The sequence below is a fragment of the Coccinella septempunctata genome, chromosome 2 (assembly GCF_907165205.1).
Source record: "Coccinella septempunctata chromosome 2, icCocSept1.1, whole genome shotgun sequence".
NCBI lineage: Eukaryota > Metazoa > Arthropoda > Insecta > Coleoptera > Coccinellidae > Coccinella > Coccinella septempunctata.
In genome coordinates this window covers 14,112,594-14,130,583 of record NC_058190.1, presented here as the reverse complement: position 1 = coordinate 14,130,583, position 17,990 = coordinate 14,112,594, and the positions used below count along the sequence as shown (strand labels likewise).

The following is a 17,990-nucleotide window of genomic DNA, read 5'->3' as shown; positions in this document are numbered from 1 at the left end:
CTCAAAGAGTCACCCTGCCAAATTCCCTTTTCCACGGAAATAGACCATTGTAGACTAAGTTTACGATATCCTGCAGCTCTGGATTCAATCGAATGCTTTCTGAAGATCTACGAAGCACATGTAGGTAGGCCTGTTATATTCAAGAGATTTCTCAACAATTTGTCTTACGACGAAGACTGCATCATTGCATGATTTTTCTGATCTGCATCCTTTCTGCTCATCGGAAAGGAAAATAATATTTCTCATCTTATCAGTGATTATTGGTCCGAAATTTTGTGGTTGGAAAAGAAAGTCCTGGTCAGTAAGGTCAACTGCTCAATGAGATGCCGCCCCCATACTTAAGTAGTTCCTTTGGGATCCCATCTAGTCCGTGGCTTTTTCTGTTCCTCAGTTGTCGGAGAGCCAATTCTACGCCACCTACGTGTTCTCTATTTCAATGCTGTAACTGGTGTGTGGTTACGATCGATGGTATTTTCTTCTTTTTTATATAATATTTCCAGATATTCAATCCAGGTCTCCTTCATTATATGTTTAGTCTCAAATAATTCGTTTATTTCAGATCTCTAGGTTCTCATCATAACCTACAGCTAATAATCTTCGATCCTCATTTGTGATGGATTGACGTTAAAAACAATATATTCAGTGGTTTTAACCCAGAGATTGGTCGTTTTCTTAAATCTTAGTATGCGAATTGGTTATTTGTTGAAAGTTTGTGTTAGCAGTTATAAAATAACAAGCAAATTGAAATTTTTCCAACCGAATGTGAGTACGACTCATACTGTAATTAATTCTAATTCATCACATATAATTTTTTTTATTATTATTCTTCCTTCTCAGCAGACCCCTGAGAGGCTACAACGTTGGTAACAACCTTCTATTGAAACCTGAAAGAGTTCAACACAATTAAAGCAGAAATTATGCTAAAAGAAATGAAACATGTGCAGCAGCACGCAGAGCAAGTATTATTAATTCAAAACAAAAATATGCGAACAAGTTTTGTACATTTCTAGTTTGTTTGATTTCTTATCATGGGACACTTCCGATATTCCTGAACAGTACTGCTTGGTTATAAGAACTTACACTGAATTGTTAAATTTGAGAGGAGCATGTACGTATTCATCTCGTACTTATCTTGAAACTATACATTTGAAGTTATACATATTCGTTGTTGATTTTTTTTTTATAAGATTAATCACCAAAATCATCGAATTCATCTTTTTTTGGAAATAACTGAACTCGAATAAATTAATAATTCACCATGCCTTAATCGATGGAATATGAATAATATTGATAAAGATGTCTTCATCCTTATAATTTTCATTGCCCCACAGCGTCACCAGGTCTATTTTTTTACAGACAACTTTCGTTTATTCTCCTTCTCTCTAACTTTGCATGAACTCACCATTAATGGGAGGAAGCAAATCTCAGCACCAATTCAAAATGAATTATTGAACAGGACTAAAGAAAAGATGGTAGGACAACCTACTGACAACAACTAACAACAACGGAAACATAATGAGAGGCAGACAAACAGGAGTAAACCTAGTCAGACGAAGCAGAAGAATAAGAACAGGAATATGGGATTGGAAAATGAAAAGCCCTTTTGAACTTACGGGTAATTTGATTTATTTAGAATTCCTTCGAAATGATTTGGAAGATATGCCCGAAGGACTGAGAGAAAACCATCGGTTTCAAATCGATGGATGTCCTGCACACCATGCATGTCCGTGCGCCTACTTGAACCATCTAGCTAGATAAATGGATTGGTAGTTTTCAAATCTTATTTATTCAGTATAGTGTTTCGTAGATATATATCTAGTAGAAATTATTTTTCGCAATACTTACATTAGTATTCAGAATAAAGTCATCATAAATCATAGTTACTGGTGTCAGTGTGATATTCGTTATTTTATTTAATAATTATTCTATACAATAATTCGAATAACCGATATTGAATATATCGATATATATATCGATATATCGAATATCGTGATTGATTGCAGAGGTGAAACATACGTTTTCTTTCGGTGTGATTAATTTGTTCATAGTGCAAGATTGAAAGCTATGCGTTCATTATTTTCCATACCACTTTTTGCATAAGGTAGGGTTACGTTGATGATTAAATTTTCCTTTGCCAATACGTAAATTAAGGATAGTTTTGTTTGATTTTTATATTGGAAAATACCTCCTCTGACGTTGAATACTGTTATCTGAGATGATAGTTTTTGTCTGAAAATATAATGAAATGAAAGTTTTAGCGGCATACAGACAGGAATTGAATTCTGAAAAAAGTACCACGAATCCTGCTCAAGGTGGTACTTTTTTCAGAATTCAATTCCTGTCTGTATGCCGCTAAAACTTTCATTTCACTGTTATCTGAATTTCATATGTGAAGCCGGAATCCCCTTTATCTGTAACGGTGTCGTACAACTGGTCTGATCACTTTTCTCTTCCGAAACAGAGATTTTCTATGGAATAACGTCATTATTGGACAGCGTAGGACTGAAGAATCTTGAATTCCTAGTTGGTTTCCTTTTATGTTTTCAACTTTTATCCTTTGTTTATACCACTATCCTTAGCTCCGTGGCCTTCCTCTGTGATCTGTTAAATTAAGTCTCCCATATCGGCCCATGGGAGTGAAGTGTGTGCCCTTGTCTGCCTAGTCCATTTATTTTTGCTACCTTTTGAGACTTCAAGTTAAGAATAACTAAATTGTAATACGATGTCTAACCGATGCGGTAGTTGTTCATCTAAGATCGGTTCTTACCAGCTGTTCGTCACTTGCGGATCATGTTCGAACGTTTTCCATGCAAGGTGTGTGAGCCTGAATGAAGTCGATATTAATAAGTTCTGCTTGATCTGGTTCTACCTCAGGAAACTCCACTTCGACAACATCACAGCAGATTATTACGGTTGAATTTGAGCGACTAATGGAGAAGATTTCTTTAATTGCTGTGGATGTCTCGGCAATACGAGTTAAGCAGGATGACCTTTCAGATCAGGTTGCTCGCTACCATAGCTCGTTGGATGAACATAAAGCTGTTCTAACTAGGCACGAATCTGCAATCACTTCTCTGGAGACTGAATTGGTTTCCATGAAGAGTCACTATGTCATCACAGGTGGCTGAATTGGGGCGCAGGATTGATGGCATTGAAATGAATTCATCTGGTGCTGCCAACTGGTCTAGTGTTGTTGATTCTGCTGAGACTCTTGAGAGAGTTCGGAGATCTCACAATGTCATCATCAGAGGTATTCCAGAGATGATTGACACTTCAGAACGCTCTGATTGATCCTATGATATGAGCTACATAAAAAAAATTATCAATCACATTGTTCCATCATCCTCGAATTAACTTGTTAGATTTCAACGTATTGGCCCGAGAAGACATCCGACTCGAAGACCCATCAAGTGGTCGTTCAGCAATCCTGAAACTGTAACACAGCTCCTTCATAATAAAAGTATCCTGAAAGGTGGCGATGAATACAAAGATGTCACTATATCTGATGACAAAACGTCGGCTCAATTGGCTCATCTTTAGCTTCTTAAGAGCTTAAGCAAAGAACCTCTGATGGAGAGAATAATCTGACAATCAAATACGTGAAGGGTTTACCATGTACTGTTCCAATGAGCTCTCGACATACACCAGTGCCAAAAAACTAACGAGTCTCGTCGAGTGGAAATTTTTGTACACTAATGCTAATTCGATCAATAATAAACTTCAGGGAACTCATGTTCACATGCTTTCTCGACAACAAAGGCTTTCGACAGAATTAGACTCCACGATGTTCTTAAAACCCTAAAAGCTAAGAATATTTGTAAAAAATATATAAGAATAATCAAACATCTCAATACCGACAACACTACTAGGAGAAAAACCCAATGTGGATTATCTGAGAAGATTAGCATATCCGCTGGAATACGACAAGGGGACAGCCTGAGTCAACTACTTTTCAGTATGCAGGAATACTGCCAGATGTATTGCTTGCAAAGTGCAAAGCAGAATTTCAATTTGATTTGACTGTAATAAAAATGATAGTAAAGGTGCTAAACACGCAAGATGTGTAAAATCTTTGGTACCACACCAGTTGAAAATCGAAGAGTCGTTCAAAAAGATCGAAGCACAAAACCAAGAAGTCTTGCGAGCGGAAATAAAAATTGCTGCTTTCATTTCTGAGCATAACCTTCCTTCGAGAACACGCGACATGATGAAGGACACTTTTCCCGACACCACAATTGCGAAGAATTTACAAATGGGTAGAACTAAGTGCAAAAATATTGTTAAGAATGTTTTAGGACAGTGCCACTTCAAAAAAATGTGTGAAGAATTACGAGGTAAAAAATTTAGTGTTCTAATTGATCAGTCACTGATATAGGAACAATTAAGAATATTTGTGTTTGAGTCAGGTATTTTAGTGATGATACAAAAAGTATCAAAACCAGATTTTTTTTCAATTTGGTTCAATGTTCTGAGACAAATCCAGATGAAGCAAATATTGGAGCTATAGCATAACAAATTTATAAGAAAATAATGAATCTTTTTGAATCATGTAATGTGCCTTCACAAAACATAATCGGTTTTGATTCAGATGGTTGCAATGCAATGTTTGGATCAAAAAATTCGGTAGTGAGTCGATTATTGCAAAATTTGCCGGGTATAATTGTTCAAAAATGCATATGCCATTCTTTGCATCTCTGTGCCAGTGAGGCATGCACAGTTCTACCGACACTGCGAAGATTTAGCCCGAGGAATTTATAATTTTTTCAAAAATAGTTGCAAGAGACAAGCAGAACTAGAAAGTTACAAAATTTCTGCAATGTCCAGCCTCATAAAATTTTGCGACCTATAGTCAAACGAGATGTCTGTCCCTTGAAATGGTTGTCAATCCAATAATTGAGCAATGGTGCCCTTTGTAACTTTATTTCACCCAACAGTGGACGGCACATAGATCTCAAGCATCTGAAGTAATTGCAAATAATTTAAAGGATGCAGAAACAAAGTTGTTTTTTTACTCCTTCAGTAGATTTTGTCAAAATTTACTGAACTTAACAGCTATTTCCAAAACGAAAGAGTTGTCATAACTTCGGTGTACAATAAAATGTGCGAATTATTCAAAATTATATTATTGAGTTACCTACACCCAAGTTATGTTCAACAGACACCAAACAATGCATCGCATTTTATAAACCTGAGAAACATATATCTTGGTATCCAGGTTTTGGAACATATACATAGATCAATTGAATGATCCAGGAAACGATGATTTTTATATAAGATGTCGACAATTTTTGATCACATCCGCGTTGGAGATAATAATAATAATAATAATAATAATGCATTTTATTTTCCAAATAACTGTACAGACAGTGAAGAGAAAACACGTCAACAAAAAAATATCAAATTAATTGGTACACCCATCCAGGTATTCACCTATCTTATATGGCTCCATGTCCAAAAGGAATTTCAGCACTTCTTTTTTGAATATTTTGAAATCATCAATATTTTTAATGAATGAAGGAAGAGCATTGTACAGTTTCATACACATGAACTCCACATTATTCTTACTGAGCGTGAGTTTGACAGATGGATAGAGATATGGTTGAGTATGTCTAGTGCAGCTCAAACTTCTATACCGCTCAAAATAACAACCATGGCTTCGAAGAAACAGAAGACATCTGTACACGTACAATGCTGTTACTGTAAGAATCCCATTCTCCTTAAACTTTCCTCGACACGATTCCCTGTATTTCATCCTCAGCATGCCCCTTAGAGCTAGCTTCTGAGTTATGAATATTCTTTCGGCTCTGGGACTAGAACCCCAGAATATAATTCCATATGATAGTAAAGACTGGAAATTTGCAAAATAGACCATCCTGAGAATGTCCACTCCCACATGCAATCTGAGGGCACGTAGAGAGAAGACAGCTGACGATAGCTTTTTATTCAGATAATCGATGTGGCCAAACCATTTCATGTCCTTATCTAGGTGGACTCCTAGGAATTTAGTTGATGGTGAAATTCCAGCGACAGTGCCGTCCAGAAGTTGTATCTGCGGCAGGGGTTGTCTTGAACGATCAGTGCAGAAAGCAACATATTCGGTTTTATTTATGTTTAGCATCAGACCATTGCTGTCGCACCATTGCGTTACCCTTAACAGCGCATCAGAGGAGTTCACTTGTAGCTGTGGTATGTTGGGGGATTCTACGATTATGTTTGTATCATCAGCGTATTGATAGGGTTGCTGAGTTTTTTTATCAAGGATTTCCGGAAAAAAGATATGATTTCAAAGAAAATATTTTTAGTAAAATCGCAATATTTGACCCTAAGTATTCTTCACCCAAACCTGCATCAATAATTCCAATAACTAATTCGTTGTCGAAAATTGTAAATTCGGAAAATGTGCCTAAAAAACAAAGAATAGATGACCAGTGGAGCCTTTACATTCATTCTCTACATGAAATTGGTGAGGAAATTAAAAAAGAGGCATCATAATATATATTGGCATAAAATATCAATGATTAAAGATCTATCTGATAAATAACCTTATAAAGAGTTAGGTGATTTTGTCTTAAACATTTTAGCTCTACCTCATTCGAACGCATCTTGTGTAAGGATTTTTTCTAAAGTAAACCTAATCAAAACGAAAATACGAAATCGACTTTGCACCAATACAGTAAATTCTTTGATTTTATCATCAGAAGGAACGAATGGGAAATGCTACAAATTTAATGTAATAGAGGAAATGTATAAGGCAATGTCATCTAATAATTTATATAAATCAGACGATGAAGAAACTGTAGAAATTATTTTCGACCAGGAGGATTTATAATGAAATCTGCTGTAGCTTCATTAGTTTCTCTTCTAGTTCTGCATATTTCATCAGGTTGGTCTCCAATATATTTTGATGAGAAATATATTAATATTTTCATTTTTATTATTACCTGCACTAAAAACAACAAAATGCCTGATACGCATTTTGTTGTTTTTAGTGGTACTGAAAAATGCATCCTATGGATATACTTTATTTATTCTTTATTTATTGTGAAAGTCTGATATATTTAAATTGCAAATGATTTGTTTCATCTTTATATATATTATATAAAACTGTTTTATTATATTTATGCTGTGTAATGTTTTCAACTGATTTTATTTCACTATTTATTCTGATGTATTTGAGTATCGTTTTTGAACGTGTTTTTCGAGTATTTTATGATTCATGCGTTTTTTTTCAATTCGAATAAAAATGTGTTTGAATAATTGTATTTTATCCCCATCAACTTTCATTTACAATTTAAAAAGTATTATTAAATAGACTTTTGTTTAATATATAATACTGAACCTTATTGAACTTTGAAGAAATTCGAACCCGAATACAGCTATATATAATCTTTGGTTTCGAGTATTTCGTCAGGCAGACGTTTCGAGTATATAGAGGTATAGTATTGTGCACATTGTACAGGGAGAGCAAAATACGTTGTCTACTGAGAGAATCTCGAGAACTACAGCAGCTAGAAGAAAACGGATGACACATTTCCGAACTTTTTTTCGGAGAAACAAAGAATGGTGAAAACCGCAGCATCTCGCTATACTTCGTTTATAAGTTTCACACTTTCGTAAAGTTCTCATAACTTTTTTGTCTTTGAAGATAGAAATTTTAAACTTGAACCTTCTACAGGCACTTTTTTACGTTGAATCCACTGATGGCCTCAAAATATTTCTTCATTTCGAATCATTAGGTGAACTTTCATTTTTTCAAATGCAAACTTTCATTGAATTTGTATTTTTGAATTGGAAAAAAAATCTTTCGTCAGTAGATTCTACGTATGAAAGTGACTAAGAAGGTTCAAGTTTCAGATCTGTAACTTCAAAGACAAAAAAGTTATGAGAACTTTTCGGAATCCTCAAAATCTCAATTTTTGTTTATAACTCGAAATCTAAAAATGATAGGCCGATTCTGTTTTCAGATTTGGATTAGTCAGGAAAAAAGAGCTCGAGAATGTGCCATCCGCTTTCTTCTAGCTGCTATAGTTCTCGTGATCCCCATCTCCTCAGTAGACAACGAATTTTGCCTACCCTGTATACCTACATACATACGTCGTATTTTGCTTCCTTGAGACCTCAACTGATCAAGAAACAAAATTATTGAATATTTTCAATATTTCTTTAGCGAGTCAACACTATAATAGTAATAACTCAGGTAAAAGGTATCGACTGTTTTCTTATATTCAGATTGGGGGTTATTTGGGATTGCAGTCAAAAACGAATGGATCACTCTTTATTCTTTATACTCGAGCTTTCGGAATGTGTTCATTCCTTCCTCAGGAGCAGCTACAATTAAAAAACACAATAGATTAAATCGTACAATTAAAACAATTTTTTTCTTACAATGTGAGGTTTTCTCGTTATGGTTATTCGATTCGATTCTTTTACTATGGTAATTAGGAATCCTGTGCCAAATCATAAACTTCACTAATGATAACTTTTGTAAAATGATGGTCCAGATAAACATACATAAATGATGGTACAGACAAACAGAAAAAATCCTTTCATGCATGCAAGAAAAGACATACAAAATTTAAGCAACATCTATTCGCTATTAATTGAATGGGATAAGAAGAAAAGAAGAAGAAACGCACCGGGTGTTCACAGTGACAGTGTAGCAGTTGATAGTTTACAAAGACTAGTGAGTTGTTGAAGTGTAAGAGTGGAACAAGAAAGAATAAAAGACCTAGAAAAAACAGAAAAAATAACTGAATGAATAGTAAATAACGTAATAACTAATAAATGACCCAAAAACTAATGAATAACTAAATGACTTGAAAACTTATGATCACGATTCCCTTTAGATGAATATTGTTTTAACTCTAATAATGTTGGAAGTATAAATTGTAAGAAATATAATATAAAAATAATAAAAAAAAGAAGAATGTAATTTGTGATTCTATGACTACAAATAATGAAGTCAACATGACATGTCAGCAATTTTTCGACATAACCAAGAATCAAAGTTAACTAATGCATGAAAGGATTTTTTCTGTTTGTCTGTACCATCATTTATGTATGTTTATCTGGACCATCATTTTACAAAAGTTATCATTAGTGAAGTTTATGATTTGGCACAGGATTCCTAATTACCATAGTAAAAGAATCGAATCGAATAACCATAACGAGAAAACCTCACATTGTAAGAAAAAAATTGTTTTAATTGTACGATTTAATCTATTGTGTTTTTTAATTGTAGCTGCTCCTGAGGAAGGAATGAACACATTCCGAAAGCTCGAGTATAAAGAATAAAGAGTGATCCATTCGTTTTTGACTGCAATCCCAAATAACCCCCAATCTGAATAGTAATAACTTATAACTACCAAGTTATGAAGATGCATACCATTTCGAAATCTACATGGAAGGAGGATGTTTTTTGAGTAGTCTGCCATATATATTTTTTTCACCACGAAAGCCCAAGCTTTCAAGGAAGGATAATTCATCATATTTTCTCATGAAATTTCGAGCTATGAGTTTTTTCCTGAATAATAACAGAAGCTATATTAATCTGTTTTGTGCATATCTATTTTTATATTCCAAAAAGAATATTTTACCGAGGCAAAATGATAAATTTGATTTTTTTTCATAACTGTGATACACAGAATAGTGAGGAATTATGAAAAAATAATTTTTTTGGAAAGAAAAGACATTTTCAGGGTAGATTCTTTTAATATTTTTTACAGAACAACCAATATCCCTTCTCTGAGGTGTTTGAGGATTATTCATTAATCCCGTACATCCTGTATAAAGTGTAATTGCGATAGGGCGGGAATGCGCATTTCAAACACGATTTTTTACGACAGTTACTAAACAGCTCCGATGTAGCGTATGATGTTATGGTGGTTAAGGTGGTATGGTGCCTTCGTCTGGATCCAACGTTATGAAGCATTCACAGAATACAACTCAAAAACAAATAAAAATTATATTATTTGCACTCTGGTATCTAGATTCACTCTTCATCCATTTCTGAATCTGAATCCTGTATGTCGATTCTCTTAATTTTTTCGATCATTTCTGGGTATCCTCTGGTCACATCCCTATTTGTATCGATATGGCTATTAGCCAATATTCTTTCCAAATCCGTAACCTCAGTTTCCTGAGGAGGGGGAGGAGAGATGCGTGAGTCGATCAAATTCTTCCTGAATCTCTTCAGAGGATCCACGAGATGCTTAAATCGACTATTGCGCTTTATCGAAGCACATACAATACTACTTCGCATCATGTGAAAGCAGCAACGTCCAGTACATTCCATAGATGGCGTCAACTCACCATTCAGCACTGTCCAACAATAATTGGGTCGCTGTAAGAAAATCACATAATTTATGGATGCGAGTTATTTGATAGAAAGAGTGTATAGAATGGAATTGAATGAATAATGTACAGCAATCCGAATTCATGATCTCGGCAATACATGAAAATAAAAGAAATTCCAGGGATTAAATATTTATGTTCATTACCAATACGGGACCGTTGTGTAAAATGATCATAGGAGATATGTTTTCTTGAGTATTACAGCAAATAACATGCATATATCACTTGAGATTTGTGAGGCATAATTCATTTCATTTATGGCATATCAAACATTCATAAATGACTTGTGACTAGTGAGCCATTATTAACTGGTGTATCAAACTTCACAACCGACATCGAGACGTCTAACTACCACAAAGAAAACTCAACTGGGGGTGATTAGGATCTGGACTCTACATAGCGATATTTTATATAGTAATATAGAGTTGGTTGTCAAAAGTCAGCAAGTACCGAATATAAGCCGTAGCAAGTATAGATGAAATATTTGGAATACAGTGCGCGTCAAAATTATGGAACAAATTAATTCAGAGAAGAAAAATATTTGGCAAGAAAATCCTGGAACAGGTCAATTTTTGTTTCACTTTTACCAAATTTTTGTGCATTTTTGAAGAATTTTTGTTTAACCTTGTGCCATCCCCATCCCCATTTTTTGAATAGGGAAATTGAATCATGTGGTACTTTTTTGGCAAGGTCTTTTTATCTTCTTTACAGGCGTGCAGAAATTTTCAAGAGAAATTTCTTATTTGAAAAGAGGTTTTCAGTATGTGCTCTTTGTCATGGCTCATTTACTTTGAGACAATGGTTCCTGATGAAATTTGTCACCGCGTCCCAAAAAAAATTATTTCAAGTACTTTAAGATGAAAAATGGGTATTTAAAATTTAAAGCGTTTCGTTTCTGATACACAAGTTGGCTTCATCGACTGAAATATGCGTTGATAATAAAGGACAACAAATTCACTATCTTGATGAGGTAGACAAAGATGGTCTATGAAGTCTGCGACGAACGAGGAAGGTCGTAAAATTTTATGGGATTTTATGGTTGGTTGCTGATGAAGCTCGCCAGTGAGTACGCGCCTTATGATGGCTGTAAATCAATAGCTGTTATTTAAAACCTCATATTTGAAAAATGATTTTGAATAGTTTCCGCGGTGCATTTGAAAAATTCATGAATTTGCATATGCTGTGATAACCCAAATTGAGGAAAATTCCCCATTGTTGGAATGTTGAAGGATTCAAAATTCAAAAACATTTCTTACGTATGGATGGAATATACCGTTGAAATATTAATACATGTATAACGACTTGAAATATATCAGGCTATAGAAATAGGTACATATGATATTATATTATCAAAATTATGGCTCACCCTAAGCGAGCGTCTCGGACGGAACGGTTTTTTATCATCCCTTTTTAAAGTGATCTCTATTTCGCTTCGTATTGTTGAATATTGTTTTTTACTCAATATTACTCCTAGGGTATTTATGAAACTCGATGGATCCAGCTCAGAACCATCGGCTAATCCTACGACTTCCGATTTTGCTGATTGTTTCTTTTGTGCAAGTGTACGAAGCCTCCTAGATTCCATCGCTTGCTGAGACAGAGTTGCTTCCTCTTGGGAATCATTCTGGTTCAATAGAAACTTCGAGGACCCAGCAATTGTATTCACCTCCAAACGAGAAACTGAAACATAAAAAATTTTAACATAAAATCTGAATATTTTAACAAAATAGTTTCCATTTCAGATGTAGTAAAGCTTCATATATTCCAAATAGAGTTTGTAATTTGGTATGAGTGATTATTTGAGATCTTTCACAAGTTACTGAAACCTTGATAAGGCTTGAATAAGTTGTGATGATTCTTGGAGATGTAGAAGTATGTATGATGGTACCGACAGGGCCTTCCATAGACAATTCAGTTTCCCAACGTGTTTCACACTAGTTTTGGCATTCGCGTTTTTTTTCCAACTGGTTGCACTAAAGGTATTTTTTTAATTTTGACATACAAAGTGGAATTTCTAACTCATTGAAGTTTTGAAACGTTTCACTTTTCGTAACCTGTTATGAAAAGTAAAATATTTCTCAACTGATGATGAATAAATACTTGCTTCCATTATAACGGAGTGAAAAATTAAATATTTCCTTCACTAGACGATTTGAGAGGAATCTGCGAGTGCGAGGGGCGCTTGTTTAGACGTTTTTGGTACTTTTTATTAAAATTCATACACACATCCTATTGAGAATGTTGGGATGAATTTGAATAAAAAGTAACAAAAACGTCTATACAAGCGTCCCTCGCAGATTCCTTATAAATTGTCTAGTGAATTTTCTCATCGTCAGTTGAGTTTCACTCTTCGTAAACAGTTACGAAAAGAAAAACGTTTTTAAACTTCAATGAGTTTCGAAAAGAGTCACTTCATATGTCAAATTTAGAAAAAGTATCTTAGCCTCTGAAAAGCGATTAAATGATACTTAGAAACTGAAATGAGTAATATAAAGCAAAATAGAAAGAAACCTTCTCAATCGGGCATCTGGAGCAGGAACATAGGGACAATAAAACAAACGAAAGGAGTCACATTTATGACAGTAGGTAGTGTAGGTTTCTGGCATATTCGAACTATAGCGTTTGTACAATTTATTGACGATTATTGATTGAATTTGAGATTCCTACTTTAAATATTTGATTATACCCAGAGAGTGTGAATATTTAGAATTTGAGCGGTTTGCCAATAAATACAGAAAAATGTTGACCTAGATCCAGCTCCCGTTGGCGATGTACGCATGATTTGTGAATTTTGGCGCATGAGAGAAGAAGCACGCCATGATGCGCACTGACTCCACGTGGGCATAAAGTAAATAACGGGTGATTTCTGTGCACGTGGGAGCCAAATAAAACGCACTAGTTGCTTCAGATATAATTTTAAGGGTAATATGTTCTTTATTTCCGCTTTATGACATTTAGGAATTGTCTTTTAACCTGTTGCATACTTTGAGAATCTATGAATCGAAGAATCTTTATATATTACCACCATCAAATGCCAAATTTTATATCACCAGTATTATAGCTATTTTCCTTGCAATTTTGTCAAGAAGCTACATGTATTTTTAATCTTAAACCAAAATTCTCTTGTCGATGTAATCGTGTCTTCCGCGATGTTGTGATAGTGTTTTTTTTTAATTAAGGAAAATAAATAACTTCCTTTTTTTTTGACTACAATACCCCACCAACCTTCTTCAATTGAATTCAGTTAGTCGATATCTACATCATTCAAAAAAATTGTCATTAATCCGAAGTAAAAAAATATATGCTCACCTCTAGGTTTTTCAACACGCTTCACTAACTTTACTTCCATTTCAATAACAATTTGTTTGCGAAATATCACTGTAAAGTTTGTCGAGTTCCAATAGTCAACCTCAACTAATTGCTACAATTCAGCAAGTACTCACTGTACTTAAAGGAGGACTAACAATCCAACACAGATAACAGAGTAGAAGAATCCCACCTAAACCTAACCAAGTAATGCGCATTAGACCTCTATGACCAACACCTTTTTACCCTCTAGGGTTGCGTTCACTAACTTTCTCTGAGCAAGCTCTGAGTAAGCTCTGATTACTCGAAGCTTTGACACACGTACTTTTAGTTCAGAGTATGCTCTCTGAGCATGGCCATACTCATACTCTACTCTCGGAGTAAGTTTGTGAACGCAACCTAGGTTGCGTTGAATTCGAATGAGCATAAAAAAAATATATCTTTCTACTTTATTTCAATAGATCTTGAAAATCAAGAAGAAATAAAACTTAATATCATGGCGAGGAAGTATTTTGCCTTGAAGAATTTCAACTTTGACATCATATAACAGTTACGAAAAAGCACATGAAAGAAGAAGAATAATATCCAAAATGAACTCTTTATTGATTATATATTTTATTGATTATTATATTGATTCAATTGAGTACCAAAAACGTCTATACAAGCGTCCCTAGCAGATTCCTTATAAATCGTCTAGTGTATTTTTTCATCGTCAGTTGAGTTTCACTTTTCGTAACCAGTTACGAAAAGAAAAACGTTTTAAAATTTCAATGAGTTTTGAAAAGATTCACTTCATATGTCGAATTTAGAAAAAGTATCTTAGCCTCCGAAAAGCGATAAAATGATACCTAGACACTGAAATGAGTAATATAAAGCAAAATAGAAAGAAACCTTCTCAATCGGGCATCTGAAGCAGGAACATAGGGACAATAAAACAAACGAAAGGAGTCACATTTATGACAGTAGGTAGTGTGGGTTCTGGCATATTCGAACTATAGCGTTTGTACAATTATATTGACGATTCGATGAATAGAACTATGAAATTTTTTTCCGATTGAATTGTGACTGGAAAGAACCCCGATATATCAACGCTTGAAGAAACCTCAGTGCCAAGAAAATCTATGTAATTGATGGCTGTCAACACAGCTTCATTAACATTTTTCTTAAAACTCGTTTATTTCTAGCATTTCTATGAATAAAGATGGTTTGAGAATTTAGTGTCTCTTTAATGAAACGATGCATACTGTTATGAGAATATTCCAGATGGACAATTGGATGCACGCCCATATTCAATGAACAAATAAACATAAAATGATTGAAATACAATTCTCCTAATGGAAAATATTGTACTCGATAGACTAACCGTTGGGTCAGGTAAACGTCAAATGCAGGTAGATTTGTAACTATCTCGAACGCTTGGAATTTGTTAAACGAACGTTTAACGACAAATTGATTCTGTGAATTCCAAATCCTTCGGGGGAAATAGCTACAACGATAATGAGCACCAATACCAGGATGAGTAGGATGACGCCAAAGAATGTACAGAAAATAGAAAAATAGGATACCTAATGGCGGAAACATTTTTTTAAACAGGGCGTTTTCTTTTGTTTTAGAAAAAATATTTCTGCCTAGGGAACAATTCATTTATTTCGCCGCATACAACCTGCTATCATCACTAACATGCATATTTAAGAATCTCATAATGGAGGTGTGATAGCCGAGTAGTAAGGTAAAGTGACCAGTGTGCTTTCAGGCAGTCCGGAGTATGACGTAATTTATTGTTTTTGAATTTGAGATTCTTACTGTAAATATTTGATTATACCCAGAGAGTGTGAATATTTAGAATTTGAGCGGTTTGCCAATAAATACAGAAAAATGTTGACCTAGATCCAGCTCCCGTTGGCGATGTACGCATGAGTTGTGAATTTTGGCGCATGAGAGAAGAAGCACGCCATGATGCGCACTGACTCCACGTGGGCATAAAGTGAATAACGGGTGATTTCTGTGCACGTGGGAGCCAAATAAAACGCACTAGTTGCTTCAGATATAATTTTAAGGGTAATATGTTCTTTGTTTCCGCTTTATGACATTTAGGAATTGTCTTTTAACCTGTTGCATACTTTGAGAATCTATGAATGGAAGAATCTTTATATATTACCACCATCAAATGCCAAATTGAAAGAAGCTACATGTATTTTTCATCTTAAACCGAAATTCTCATGTCGATGTAATCGTGTCTTCCGCGATGTTGTGAAAGTGTTTTTTTTTTATTTAGGAAAATAAATAACATTCGTTTTTTTTTGACTTCAATACCCAACCAATATTCTTCAATTAAATTCGGTTAGTCGATATCTACATCATTCAAAAAAATTGTCATTAATCCAAAGTAAAAAAATATATGCTCACCTCCAGGTTTTTCAACACGCTTCACTAACTTTACTTCCATTTCAATAACAATTTGTTTGGGAAATATCACCGTAAAGTTTGTCGAGTTCCAATAGACAACCTCAACTAATTGCTACAATTCAGCAAGTACTCACTGTACTTAAAGGAGGACTAACAATCCAACACAGATAACAGAGTAGAAGAATCCCACCTAAACCTAACCAAGTAATGCGCATTAGACCTCTATGACCAACACCTTTTTACCCTCTAGGATTGCGTTCACTAACTTTCTCTGAGCAAGCTCTGAGTAAGCTCTGATTACTCGAAGCTTTCACAAACGTACTTTTAGTTCAAAGTATGCTCTCTGAGCATGGCCATACTCATACTCTACTCTCGGAGTGAGTTTGTGAACGCAACCTAGGTTGCGTTGAATTCGAATGAGCATAGAAAAAAAATATTTCTTTCAACTTTTTGTTAATAGATCTTGAAAATCAAGAAGAAATAAAACTGAATATCATGGCGAGGAAGTATTGTTATGGTTTGAGTTTTCCCAATATAATATTGTTTTGTTTAGTTTGTTCAATGAGTATTAGGAACTAGAAGAAATTTCTGTTAAATTATATGAAATTTATTCATCATAGATGGTGTGTTAGGATGGCATGGAATCATAAAAAAAATAGAGGATTGTCAGTCAGAATAAATTTGATAAAAGTCACTTATTTTAGAATTGAATGAATTGTTTTCTGTTTCATAAGTTACGATTTCGTTGATTGTGATAACAAAATAATTTATAATATAAAATGAAAGTATAAAACGGATCGTAACAGTATTTTGCGTTGAAGAATTTCAACTTTGACATCAGATAACAGTTACGAAAAAGCACATGAAAGAAGAAGAACAATATCCAAAATGAATTCTTTATTGATTTTACATATTTTATTGATTATTAAATTGATTCGATTGATTATACGCATAAAGGTCAACTTTCTCAGTTATCAACTCATAAGTACTTATGAATTAAGTTTATTTAATAGACTCCTCAATATACCACTTTCAGAAGAAAATCACAGAAAAACTCAATATTATTATATATATATCAATTGAATAAAAATAACGAATATCCCATAAATTTTACAGTTGATGTTCTAAGTACAAGAGTAAGCTGATTATCAACAAAATATACCTCCATTCTTCCACTTCATTTCCATCCCTTTTTATCATGGGTTCAACCAAACTTTCATTCAAATCATGGATAAATAGAACTACAGCATAGTAAAAGTCGAAAAAGACTTATTTAATTGTTTATTGGTGAAAGGAACACATACAGAATAAATCCCATAAAAAGTATTCACAAATAAAGTAAAACAGTGTAAACCTAAATCCTAATATGATATTACATTTTTAACACGATTAGAAAAATATTACAATTTAACCGATTGAAATTTACAACAGCCTTCTCAGTGTTTTGTTATTGTTTTGATAACACTATCAGCGAACAAATCGAAATCATTATTATTATTCACCGTTGGCACAGCCCTATATGTACCTAGTGGTGAATTCATGCCACTGTCGTCCTCAATGGAATAAAAAAAAAGCCTTTTGCCTTAGGTGTCTATGAAGAGCATACATATAACTTAATACTTTCGAGGATATCATAGCTCAATTTATTTGTGACAAGTTGTTATACAAAACGTATATCATTCATTTTTGTTTTATCTTCTAGACTATTGAAATTAAAATATTTGAGCCTCAATTTATAGTTTTCTGGATCCCTGATCCTCAAATGGAAGTGTCATTTGAAACTTAAAAATTCGAGAAATGTTTTTTTTAACTGACTCAATTCTAGTTATGTATGTTATATAAAATGGGTTCCAGACAATTGATGCGAAATTTAATCTACTATTAATGAACAAAGTACATGAAATCATATAGCTACAGCACTTACA

The 17,990-nt window shown here is 34.1% G+C and overlaps 1 protein-coding gene and 2 long non-coding RNA genes across 3 annotated transcripts; 1 reads left to right on the top strand and 2 right to left on the bottom strand.

Moving 5' to 3' along the window:
- Nucleotides 1-8,200: 8,200 nt before the first annotated feature.
- LOC123308647 lies at nucleotides 8,201-8,545 on the bottom strand. Its single transcript, XR_006537152.1, has 2 exons — nucleotides 8,386-8,545; nucleotides 8,201-8,328 (listed from the first exon to the last, which is right to left on the bottom strand). It is a non-coding gene; the product is annotated as an uncharacterized LOC123308647 (long non-coding RNA).
- Nucleotides 8,546-8,627: 82 nt separating this feature from the next.
- LOC123308337 lies at nucleotides 8,628-9,307 on the top strand. The gene is made up of 2 exons (XR_006537093.1): nucleotides 8,628-9,184; nucleotides 9,242-9,307. It is a non-coding gene; the product is annotated as an uncharacterized LOC123308337 (long non-coding RNA).
- Nucleotides 9,308-9,744: 437 nt separating this feature from the next.
- On the bottom strand, nucleotides 9,745-17,317 carry LOC123308338. Its single transcript, XM_044890952.1, has 3 exons — nucleotides 17,228-17,317; nucleotides 11,720-12,033; nucleotides 9,745-10,342 (listed from the first exon to the last, which is right to left on the bottom strand). The coding sequence occupies exons 1-3, from the start codon at nucleotides 17,250-17,252 to the stop codon at nucleotides 9,992-9,994; spliced, it is 690 nt and encodes a 229-aa protein (XP_044746887.1). The 5' UTR covers nucleotides 17,253-17,317; the 3' UTR covers nucleotides 9,745-9,991.
- Between the last annotated feature and the right edge of the window lie 673 nt (nucleotides 17,318-17,990).